At 45.9% G+C, this 12356-nt stretch overlaps 1 protein-coding gene across 2 annotated transcripts in view; it reads right to left on the minus strand.

Annotated features, from left to right (window-relative positions):
- Positions 1-588: 588 nt before the first annotated feature.
- lamb2 (laminin, beta 2 (laminin S)) overlaps positions 589-12356 on the minus strand; it is a 40439-nt gene continuing 28671 nt past the window's right edge. The window contains exons 19-35 of one of the 2 annotated variants that reach the window (XM_062540614.1): positions 11628-11771; positions 11107-11338; positions 10310-10473; positions 9936-9971; positions 7118-7342; positions 6674-6891; positions 6313-6409; positions 5595-5967; positions 5014-5198; positions 4564-4805; positions 4239-4442; positions 3865-4009; positions 3276-3483; positions 2837-2978; positions 2466-2642; positions 1828-1987; positions 589-1450 (exon numbers count right to left, since the gene is read on the minus strand). In XM_062540614.1, the coding sequence (XP_062396598.1) occupies positions 1314-1450; positions 1828-1987; positions 2466-2642; positions 2837-2978; positions 3276-3483; positions 3865-4009; positions 4239-4442; positions 4564-4805; positions 5014-5198; positions 5595-5967; positions 6313-6409; positions 6674-6891; positions 7118-7342; positions 9936-9971; positions 10310-10473; positions 11107-11338; positions 11628-11771 (3089 nt within the window). In that variant the 3' untranslated portion in view covers positions 589-1313. The remainder of the gene's footprint in view (positions 1451-1827; positions 1988-2465; positions 2643-2836; positions 2979-3275; positions 3484-3864; positions 4010-4238; positions 4443-4563; positions 4806-5013; positions 5199-5594; positions 5968-6312; positions 6410-6673; positions 6892-7117; positions 7343-9935; positions 9972-10309; positions 10474-11106; positions 11339-11627; positions 11772-12356) is intronic. The other variant, XM_062540615.1, reaches the window with a different exon arrangement.

Raw genomic sequence — 12356 nt, forward strand, 5'->3', positions numbered from 1 at the left:
TTATTTATAAATGTATTTCTGTAGTTGAAGGGACACTTGAGCCCAAGGAATTTCATTACTTATAAAAAATATTTTTATGAGTACAGGACAATAAACTTGAACTTGAACTTGATTGTCATATACACAAAACTGCTTGATCATTAACAGTTTAAAAATGTCAAATGTCAAAATGTAGGCCTACATGTCTACATGAGCTGAGACACTAAACATTCGCCCATTTAAGTAGCCTACTTTTACAAAGTATATTTGGGCAGGCCGGAGGCGGGTACGAGGCAGAGCCCCCCCACATAACCAATCCCAATTTAACCCTGATTAGAACCTTTTAATCATCATTTTAACTGGAAATATAGACATTTTTAACAAAATACGTAGTTTCCATAGACATTCTCTTACTCACAAATGTGAAAACACTTTCTTTTTATTTCAATTTAGTGTATTCTCTTGTCACTCCAATGCTGAAAAATAACTAGAGGATTTAGCCGCTGAGTGACAGGGGTGCCAATAATTATGAGCAATGTGTTTTTGTTAAAAATATTTATTTCTTTATAAGATTTTCCTTTTTCTCAGAATAAATTTGCTTCCCTTCCAGGGTGTATTTTTCCTAATTGTTTTCATTGTGAGAGTACAATAAATCACCAAAAGATCATTTGTTATACCTATTTTTAGTCAACTTTACCAAGGGTGCCAGTAATTCTGGAGGGTACTGTATATACTACTACAACAGTCAGGAAAGGAGACCTACAATACTAAGAAATAGGCTACACATCATTGTACACTCACCAATGTCTCTCTTTTAATGAATAGCCTACACATTCAAACAAAAATATTCCATGTGTCTATAACTGATGTTCTTAATGTAACAGACTGTATTTTTTAATTATTTTGCTCTCAAAAGGTATTTATTTCCAAAGAACAAAATGGCATGTTTATGGAGGTAAAAAGTCTGTTAATAAACAGATATGAATTACAGTATTTGATAACTCTCTCATCTCCAATTCATTAAATAAAAATCACACATAATATATTTACACTAATTTCACAAACATGTACAAGTATGTATACATTGACTTCTATCATGAAAGCATATTATACTGTATAATTAATCATATTTTGCATTAGAACACTTTCATCCTTTGGTTTGAGAAGAGACAGCAGTTCTGACGCCATGTATATGTGGGATCGCTTGGTTTGAGGCAGTTAACATTGGTCATCTGAACTTAACACATGGTCAGTAAGGCACCTTTACTAAGAGATGATTCAGTAGTTCTGGAGTGTTTCAAACTGCACACAAGGCTGTGCAGAGATCAAGCTGTTTATTGGCAGGTGTTGTAGATCTGAATCTGCTTGTTGATGTCGTCAAGAATGGCCTTCATTTTGTCCTCCAGTCCATCCAGCTGCTGGGCTTTGCCCTCTAAAGTTTTCTGATTTTCTTCATAGTCTTTCTCAAGCTCTGAAAATACAGACAAACATTGTATTGAATTGAATTGAATTATGTTTAACTGTATTTCTGTGTGGAAACATTGTTATTGCTGACAAAAATAACCAAAGAATCAGTATTGCTTACGAGCAAAAAAATACATGGCTCATGTCATTGTAATACCACCTTCCTACCACAAGGGGGAAATAGCATCCTGACAAAATGTAAGATGGCTAGTGTCAGTTAGTAAGTCTTGCTTTTGATTGATGAACGGACAGGAAATCAGTAAAATCCCTCCAATACACTAATCTAAACAATTTCAGAACTTCACCAGATGGATTTATGCAGCCTTTAGCCCTCTAACCCACTTGCTATCTGGGCCTACCATGACCTTTCACCCCTCCACTCACCTGCTAGTCTCTGAAGTTTGTTCTGAGCATCCTTTAGGAGGTCTTTGGCCTCATCTCTCAGGCGCTCGGCCTTCTTCTTGGCGTCGTGAACTTTTTTGGCTTTTGTGCCCACCAACTCCTGCACTGTGCGGTACTTATCAGTCAGCTCGCCGTCCAGAATCTGCAAAACACATAGATTAGGGACATCTAGCAACAGGAATGGCAATGGCTTATCACAATCAGAGAATATCAACAGTGTATACGTAATGGTAGCCAGCTACCAGCCAGCTAACTGTTACATAGGCAGACGCATGTATGGCACCACCATATGTCTCAAGAGTTTTTGTGTTGTTCCCATCTGCATATGCTGTTCTGCTGATGTGAAGCAGCGTGAATGCAATTCCCCTAGTCTGGCTAACACCAAACTGTTTCTCAACTCAAATCCTATATGAAATTGAGAAACTACAATTTCCATACTTAAAGCCAACAATGGTAGCATCTTTATTAGTTTCACTCCAGTCATGACGAGTTTAGCAGTTGCACCAGAGTTCACTATCATGACAAACCAATTTTTTGACAAATAGCTTTTTAAAGCTATAATTTTTAATTTTTAATTTAAAAGCTAACATTTCTTGTGTGCCTGTAACAGTCTCATTCACCTGTTTGGCCTCATTGGCTTTGTCTCGTGCCATAGTGGCTGTCTCTTCTGCTCGAGCTGCTTCCATGCTGTTGGTGGCTCGTTTGGCCTTCAGGGCGTCAATCTCCTGGCCCAAGATACCCAGCCGGTCCATGGCTTCCTTCAAATCCTCCTCACTGGCAGCCGTCTCAGACTCGATCTAAAGATGCAAAGTTGGAGGAATGTGCAGGGATATCACTACTTAAGTCCATCAAATGTTTCCTTGTTTTGGCCAAAATGTCATAAATACATACATAATAACTGTAATAATACTGGAATTGTCCTTTCACTTTTCACAAACATTTCTATCCTGTCCTCCCACGACCTTAAACATCTGTGGCTGTGAAGGGTTACCTGAGCCAGCCGGGTTTCAGTGAGTCCAATGTCATCCTTGGCTCTTCTAATGGCCTTCTCTGCAGCAGCCTGGGCCTTGCGGGTATCGTCCAGTGCTTTCTGCACCGTCTCGGCAGCGTTCTTTGCCCCCTCTGCTCTGTTTCTAAGTTGTGTAAAGGTATGAACGAGTGTCAGGGGAGTATACATGAAGAGTGACGAGTACAATCTGTGGAACAGAATTGGCTGCTAGTCTGCTACATAGGGCAAAATAGACTACCAAAGGATTTCGAAAAGAGGGGAGAAAAACAACAACTCTACAAAAAAGATGCTACATAGGGCAAAATAGACTACCAAAGGATTTCGAAAAGAGAGGAGAAAAACTCCCAAAACTCTACAAAAAGGAATCGAAAACTCAAGAGGATGCACCCTACAGGAGGGCCTGAGGCCAGCCGTGAGGTACCTGACTCTCTTGGCGTTGTGAAGCAGCTGCTCAGCCTTGCGCACGTCGTCCTGCGTTTGTTCCAGAATGGCGTCCACGTTGGCCAGGCTCCTGACGCGGTCCTTGATCTCCTCGGCCAGATGCCGGATCTGCTGAGGGGAGGCTGGGATGGACAGCTCCAAGACCCGATTGGCCACCATCTCAATGCTGTCTGGGTCAGCACCCTCCTCTGTGAAAGGCACACACGGTCCCATTACCACTGTGCACAAAGACCCCATCACGGGATCAAAAAAGTATAGTATATATTCTATTTTATTCTATCAACTGATGGGCAATGCATTTGGTTTCCGTTCAAGTTCCGATTTCATCTCTGGTTTCGGTTTCGTTTTTCGTTTTCGCTCGTTTTATGCTTGCATTTTCTCTGCAGAGCTTCCCCGACAGCTTTAGCGTGTATATTTATACATGTATAGGCTATATTTAAATATATAAATTGCAAGCGTGGTTCTTCGTCTCAGACTTCCAGATGTAAACAAGGAGCGATCGTCTCCTGCAGAAAGTTGCATAGGGTCTCTTTAAGTTCTGCTACATTGGATAGTTGGCTTGGACTCACGTGTAAGGAAGTCACGAATTTGCTTGATGAGGTCGCGGAGGTCATTGTTGGAACGCTCCACCTTGTTCTTGGTGTCGTTGGCTTTCTCCAGTGCTGCCTGGGCTTTGTCCTTCGCCTCTTCAGCCTTGGACTTGGCATCTGCCACCTGAAAACCACACCAAATAAAGAGGAGGACTGCAGGGTCAGAGGAGAGCTACTGTACTTAAGGAAAAGTTAAGGAATAACACTTTAGTGTACAGTGTGAGTCTGCAGGTTGTTTTTCTTGTTCACTTTGGGAAAGGTGAAAGGCCAATAGTGTCTAACACAGTGGTTCCAAAAGAGGGTGAAAGTGTACAGTAGGCCTTCCCAGTGCTATGGCTAGTCCCCTAGCTCACCTTCTGGAAGAGTTCCTCCACCTCAGCCATAGCTCGGTTCAGCTCTTTCTCAGCATGTTTGGATTTGTCGAGGGCACTGTCAGCCTTGGCCACGGCACCATTGCAGTTCAAGCCACCGCAGAGGCGGTTGCCGTTGTCGTCACGGCAACCAGCTCCTCCACACGGACTCTCTTCACAAGGAGCGTCACCAGGGGCACCACAGACCTGGTCAACGGAGGAAGACAGGTGAGGGCCGATGCAGACATTATGAAGCAGTTTGTCAACAAGAGAGAAACGTCCATGACTTTTATCTTAGCAAAATAAACCAGTGGAGAGATGGACTGACCTTCTCATTCAGTTTCTTCATGTCCAGGTTCTGGGCCTTGCCATTGAGATCTTGCAAGGCACGCTTATTGGCAGCATTCTTGCGGTTGAAGTCATCTTTCTTGTCGGCGATGAGCCGCTCAGTCTTGCGGCGAGTTGCAGCTGACTGGCTAACGGTACTCGGGATGTCTGTGGTCGCCTGGTTGGCACGACGCTCTGCATCTCGAGACTTGTTGTGGGAGCTGCGGATGCTATCATATGCACCTGAGGAAGAACACATGTTGATTTCTTCAGTACCACCCTTCGTTAATGCTACATTTATTTTTTATCAAAACCTGCAAGATATAACACACCATTTTCATACATTTGGATTATGATATTCTTATTTCATAATAAGCCTACAGTATTCTTAATTATGTAAGTCTAAATGATTGCTATTACTATGTTATAGTTAAATGTTATGCATTCTAACCGAGGAAGTTGGAGTTCTTGAGGATATCCAGCTGACGGTTGAGGCCATCGCAGGTCAGGTTCAGCTCCTTGGCTTCCCTCTCCAGACTGCTGAGCTCATTACTGGCTTCATAGTTGTTGTCCTGCACGTTGGTGAGGTCTCCCTCCAGGCGATTCAGCGTGTCTGTGGTCTCTCCGATACGAGACCTATGTGAATCACCAGACAAATTGAGCCCAGGGCCAAATAAAACTATGGTACTTTACAGTAAAATATAGTGTACTTCTTTTTACTGTATTAATTCCATTTTTTCCAGGAAAAATTAGTACCACAAAAATGTGGTAAAAATGGGCATGATTTCAGATGCGAGTCAGTATCTGTGTTTGTAGGTGTTTACTGTATGTGCTGTATGTGGCTCTGACTGTGTTAATGTGTATTTCTGTGTGTGGACATGTAGGAAGCATCCAAGAAGTTTTCAGTTAATGTGCAAATGTTTCATTTTAAGTGTATTAAAGTGAATTAATACATTGAAGTGTATTACATTAGTTTGGGCTTTTTATGCGTATTTTCAATAAGTACACCTTCTCATCCTCTGACCATCCTACCTCAGGTCCTCAATCATGCCCATCAGGGTGGTGACGGCCTCTGCGGTGGCATTCCGGGCATTGACAATACCCCTGGCCTGCGCCAGCTTGTCCTCGAGCTCCTTGAATCTCTTCTCGTATGGCCCAGTCAAGCCAGTCGTCTGGATTTCTTTGGCCCGGTCCGTCAGGGATTTAGTTCTGGTCGCCAGGTCCTGAACAATGCGGTCCCAGTCGCCGAAGCACTGGTGGCATGGCTGGCAGTCGGGGAAGGTGCCAGAGAAGCCGCGGGCACACTGGTCACAGCGCACCCCCGACACCCCCTGCTGGCACACGCAGTGGCCCGTCACCCGGTTGCACTGAGACGTCTCAATGCCCCGAGGGTCACAGTCACAACCTGCAGGGGTAGAGAGAGGGCTCATTACTGGTCAATGGTAATAGCAGCGTAACTACAAATCCTCACTGGAGTAGTGATACTGATTGGGCATCACTTTCAGAGGGATTTTGAGAACGCTACAAGCGCCGACAGCAACTGTGAATCTGTTGAATTTTAGATGTCACTTTCATGAAACTTTCAAGGAGAGTGTTTTATCTATGAGGAATATAAGAAAATATCCCTGCTGTTATACATAAGGTTGCCTTTACAGTTATCATAAATGGTGTGGATGGGCCTTAACAGTATAAGATGCTAGTGGACCATAGTGTACTGAGGAGTATGCATCAGCATCATTGAGAGGCTCACCTCGGCACTGGACCCGGGGATCGCCCCAGAAGTTCTCCTGGCAGTCGCGGCAGGTCTTTCCACCAAAGCCCTGACGGCACTGACACTGGCCTGTGAACTAAGACACGGAGCGACAGTATCAGTCATCAAATGGGTGCAGTAGACTAGAGGATGGGAGTCAAAAACACTCAAACAAGTGAATGCTTTTGCACACCCTTAATAGTACATACATTCATACACTCATACTCATAAACACACACACACACACACAGAGACACAGGTTACAATGGGTTGCAGAGCATAACAATGGTGTACTGTACTGTACTGTGCCCTCATACGGAGGCCAACACACACACACACACACACACACACACACACACACCTCATTGCAAGCTGGGGTGTAGGCGTTGTTGGGATCACAGCCGCATGCGTCGCAGCCTCGCCCGCTGGCCAGGTTCCAGTAGTTGGGGGCACAGTGGTCACAGGTGAGGCCGCTCACGTTGGGCAGACACTGGCACTGGCCAGAGGAGCGTTGGCACACACAGTCCTCCTTCGCTATGCACTGGTCACGTGCCGTGCCCAGGAAGTTACAAGTACACTCTGTGGAGATGACGATGAAGTAATATATTATTTAAATGAACTATTCAACCTGTAATTCTGATGAATAAAACGGGACTTAACTGTACTAACCAACAAATATGTTTGGATCAAAGTACCTGCTAAGAGCTTAATGAAGTCAAACATTCAGAGTACACGATGTGTGCATTGATACTTCCTATCCCTGCTTAAGACTTCTTCAAATCAAAGTGAAATCATTTGAACTTACTTCTGCAATTACGGCGAGAGGCATCACCATAGTAACCACTCTTGCACACGCCGCAGTCGGGCCCCTCCGTGTTGTAGAGGCACTTCCTGCAGTCTCCCGTGCGTGGGTCACAGGAGGCCGGGTCTGACAGGTCAATGTTGTTGTTACAGCGACATGCCTGGCACCGCCCCCCTGGCTGAGAGGGGTTGCCATAGTAACCGGGGGCACACTCGTCACAGCGCGCACCTGGCGGGCAGAGGAGAGCAACAGGTCAAGCACAGGTGAGAACACAACGGACGTAACTGTGGAGGATTGTGGGTAGTTGTACATTGAGAGGGACAGACAGTGATTAGCGATTAGAAGGGATCTTAGGAACACTGGGTTTACACCAGACAAAAACGACAGTAACAGCAGTAGTCTACCTCTCCCCTAACTGTAAAGCTCAAATCCCTTGGCAGCTCTGCAGCGTCTGGAGAGTACATCATATGATGTATGCCTTTACGGACAACATAACTCAGGTGATGACTCTGTTCCACTTCACTAAACACATGTCTGCTGGATGTTTTGCACAGAAGGTAAAACCATGTGAGACATTTCCAGCAAAAGGTCAGCGTGATAAATCTCAACCAGCTAAGAAACTCGCTGTAAGCTTGTTGATACATTTAAAATGTCTGCCATACAGGCATTTCTTTGATTGTTGCTCATCAGAATTGTTCTTGCAGCTCACTAGCAGTGTCTGAAAAAAAAAAGATTCCGACATTCCTGAGATGAATCTTGTACCATAAAGGTAAGACACAAATATGGACAATGCGGTGAAGGCAAAAGTAGGAATGCATCTGTCAAATTGCATTATTCCAAATTACGCCAGTCAGACCAAACATAATCCTGGCTTCTGACATCTGGAGTTAAAAAAACAGAGGAATGCGGCCAGATTATGATTAAGCGAAGGCTGAGTCCCAGGTTATTAGCGGAACACTCCCCGGGACGGATTAGACTCATCGTGGGACTTGGCAGTGAAAGTGAAGTCTTGGCTTTCTCACAGATGAGCGACGTACTCCTGAGACATTTTGGAAGAGAGAAACAAGGAGGACATTCTTGGCCTGCTCTCCCACTGCTGAGGGTTGCTGAAGCGCAGGTCGTAGTGGCATAGGATGGGGTGCGGGGGGAAGGGGGGGGGGGACTAGAAGGGTAATAGTGGAGGTAGAAGAGGGATGAAGGGTGTTGAGGTTCGGGGTTTGGAAGAGACCCTGCAGCTGCTGTTTTGAAAGCTTCTGGTCTTCTTAACTGCATTCCTCACTTGCTGCAGAGCAGAGAGAAACGTCAGAGAGGAGAGGGACCGCTGCGCTGAGCTCAGGGGTGGGGAGAGAATTCCACTTACTTCAGATTTTGTTGTTATGTGTTTGAGTGATTCTTATGTGGAATGTCAATTTCAGTGACAATACGATTTTCTTAATTCTTTGATTAATTTATTTTACTTAATTCTTATTTATGTATTTTATTTATTCGTTTATATAAATCACTCAATCACTTGCTCCCTGGTGAATCTCCACAATGCAAGGCCAACATTCTCAGTGTATACTGCAATCCTACAATGCATCACACAAATTGTTACAGTAAAGTGCTCTTTTGCAGAGAGGTAAAATACTGTTAATGTTCTTGTATCAAACTGAGACTGGCCATTTCACTTCATGTCTTAAAGCAGGACAATGGTATTTTGGTCTAAAACTAGCAAGCCAGCTACCTAAAAGGCATGCAAAACCTTGCACACGCCACCTACAGCATAATTGGCACTGAGAGAGGCTTGCTGACATGCAAACTACTGCTTTTTGGCAATCTAGCCAGCATTAGGCGGGACTGCATAGTCCATCCTGGATAGCTGGTGGAAATGAAATGACACATTTATCTGTCCCTCACATGAACATATACCATCAAAATGAATTTGAAGATGATACCAATAGTTGTCTGATAAAAGTGCACCTCAAAAAAGTGTCTAATAGTTGCCTAATGTTGCTTTAATGTAGTCACTGGAAAAAATTAAGCGCCCTTACTCCCATTTGTCCTTTTCCCATCTAACGGTATCTAGTATGTGAACCCTCTGGCCGCACAGGGTCATGACCAGCCGCTCTCCAGGAGGTGGGGGGTGCTCCTCTGACCTGAGGACTTGGCTGAAATGGTGGGCACTGGGCAGCCTGGTGGACCAAATGCAATCCTGAGATGGCTGACCATCAAAGGAAAGCTGAGTAGCCTCCTGGAGAGAAGCAGTGTGATGCCCGCTCGCCTCCAGTGAACAGCATCAGACTTGAGGAGAACTGGCATCGCTGTTGGATTCCAGCAGGAGTCGCAAAAGGAGTTTTTTCAAGGTGGTGTCAACTGACCCGCCTGTGCACGTAACATAGGATTTTTGGCTTGCCACAGAATTGCAAGATGTTGCAGCAAAATACCACCAAATGTCCAGTATATCCACTCTATTTCTATGGCCAGGTGACACATGATTACTTAGCTAAGTGACCAACAGGTGCTCAGAGTGGATAGTGGCATACACAAACAGTGGCCTTATGTAAAGACTCACAATCAAACTGTCTGGTTCAAAAGTGATCTGGATGTGTTGAGCTAGTGGTCTGTGTAGTGCCCTAGCAAAGACAAGTGTGTCATTTTGGACATGGCTGTATCCAGTGGTTGGGTGTTGTGTTGTGGACATCAGGACAGTAAGTTGGAGGGTGGCGCAGCACCATAGGAGGAGGGTGGTGGGGTTCCGAAGCCATGCGAGAGCTAGGATGGGAGGGGAGTATAGGGTATAGGGTATAGGGTTGGGGGTTTACAGTAGTTCACCGTTACTCACGCTTAAGGTTGGTGCCTTCAGAGCGCTTAACAATACCTATATCCAGTCGCAGGGAGGGGGGAGACAACAACAATCATCACTTCATAACCATTCAGTAAAATGGGGCTGACTGCTAATGTCATGAGATTTAAGTTCAGCTCCAATGTAGCTGTTGACTGGTGAACTTCAGAACCATGTACTGTGGGGAATGCTGTAGGAAGAATGAGGACATACAAAACTAGGCAGCGAGTGTTCATGATTTCATCCAACACCTTAACCTAGATAATGGCATACAAGTGTCAAACAGGTACATGATACATACACATCAGCTTCTCACCAATCAGTCATTGGCAGTTCTACCCACAGTAGATCACTGGACGTTTGGACAGACTCACCCGTATAGCCTTGATTGCAGTTGCAGACCACCTGTCTGCTGCGGGGGTCCTGGTGGCAGGACGCGGCGAAGTGGCGCCTGCTGCTGGGTCCCTCTGGGCACGGACAGGGGCGGCACTGAGTCCCAGAGCCGAGCTCCGGGTTGCCGTAGAACCCATTGGCACATCTGAAAGAAATACGGAATATGAAGCGATGCAGATTGTGTAATGTTCTTCACTGAGGACAAACAGGAAAAATCATTGTTGCCTTACTGCCAAATTAGAAAAGCCCAATATGCCAGCTTGCATCGGAAGTGACTAAGTGATTAACTCCCATAGTAGTCAATGACGATGTGTTAAAAGCTGGTCGAATGCTTTCAACATTAACCGAAAGTTTACACCCACCCAGGATGCAATGACTAGAAAAATCCAAAGGTACAAAGCCAAACTCTTCTTCACTGAGTGAATTTGGGTCTGGTTATAACTGACTAGATATTGCCGTTGCAGATCTACAAGGGAAAAGGGAAAATACAAAAAAAACAGCTGAAAGAAGAAGCTGCTGCAGGTCAGTGGCACAGCTCTAGTCCGACCCCAGTGACCCCTCCCCTCACCTGTCACAGCTCTAGTCCGACCCCGGTGACCCCTCCCCTCACCTGGCACAGCTCTAGTCCGACCCCGGTGACCCCTCCCCTCACCTGTCACAGCTCTAGTCCGACCCCGGTGACCCCTCCCCTCACCTGTCACAGCTCTAGTCCGACCCCGGTGACCCCTCCCCTCACCTGTCACAGCTCTAGTCCGACCCCAGTGACCCCTCCCCTCACCTGTCACAGTTGTTTCCGGCGGCGTTGCCCCTGCAGTTGAGGCAGGCGCCCGTCCTCTGGTGGCACTCCTCGGCCAGCCCGTTGCACTGGCACTGCTTGCAGTTGGGGAAGCCCCAGTGCCCGGGCTGGCAGCCGTCACACCTGGGCCCGAAGGCGCCGGGTCGGCACGAGCACTTGCCCGTGATCCGGTCACAGAAGCGCGTCTGAGAGCCCTCGGCACTGCACTCACACACTGGACAGTGTGGACAGCAGGAACAGGGAATGGGAAGACACAGATTGAGACAGGCAAAAGAGGGGACGACAAGATGAACAGGGAACAAGTGAAATGATCATCCTAATCACAATCATAATCAAGAGAAAGGTGAGTAAAATAAAAAGCGATTATTAAAGTGAATTAGTAAAGTGAAATTAGAAGTTTATTTAGTATGGAAATAAAATACTATCCAAAGTGGATTCAGGAATTCAACCCAGACCGACCGACAACCTCTGCCCAATCTGTTTCAGTTGTCTTTCATACACACCTTTGCACCCAGAGGGCCCGAATCCGTAGGTGCCTGGAGCACATTGGTCACAGCGGCGGCCAATCACGTTGGGCCTGCAGCGACACTGACCTCCACGGGAGTCACATTCAAAGTTCACTGACCCCTGAAGATCACACTGGCATGCTACAGACAAAACAAAAACAAAAAAACAAATAAATATAATGTTATAATTTCTAGATCATATGTCGTATGAGATAGTAACATTTGTAGGTAACAAGTGTACATCATGACTGAGACCTGTTGCCTGTGCTTCACCTGCACAGAGCTACTTGCAGAGCTATGCCAGCACCTCAGGTCTCTCTCAACTGCCTCTCTCAACTTTCTCCTCTGTCCTTCATATCGCTCACATCCACAGCATATCCCCATCCTCCTCTCTCTCTTTCTCTCCTATGCCTCCTCTCTATCCCCCTCTCTCTCTTTCTCTCCTACCCCCTCCTTCTATCCCTCTTTCTTTCTCTCCTATGCATCCTTTCCATCCCTCATTCTCTCCTATGCCCTCTCTCTATCCCCCTCTCTCCTCCTCTCCTATGCCCTCTCTCTATCCCCATCTCTCCTTCTCTCCTATGCCCTCTCTCTATCCCCCTCTCTCCTCCTCTCCTATGCCCTCTCTCTATCCCCCTCTCTAATCCTCTCCTATGCCCTCTCTCTATCCCCCTCTCTCCTCCTCTCCTATGCCCTCTCTCTACCCCCCTCTCTCCTCCTCTCCTA

The sequence above is a fragment of the Sardina pilchardus genome, chromosome 7 (genome assembly GCF_963854185.1).
Source record: "Sardina pilchardus chromosome 7, fSarPil1.1, whole genome shotgun sequence".
Taxonomy (NCBI): domain Eukaryota; kingdom Metazoa; phylum Chordata; class Actinopteri; order Clupeiformes; family Clupeidae; genus Sardina; species Sardina pilchardus.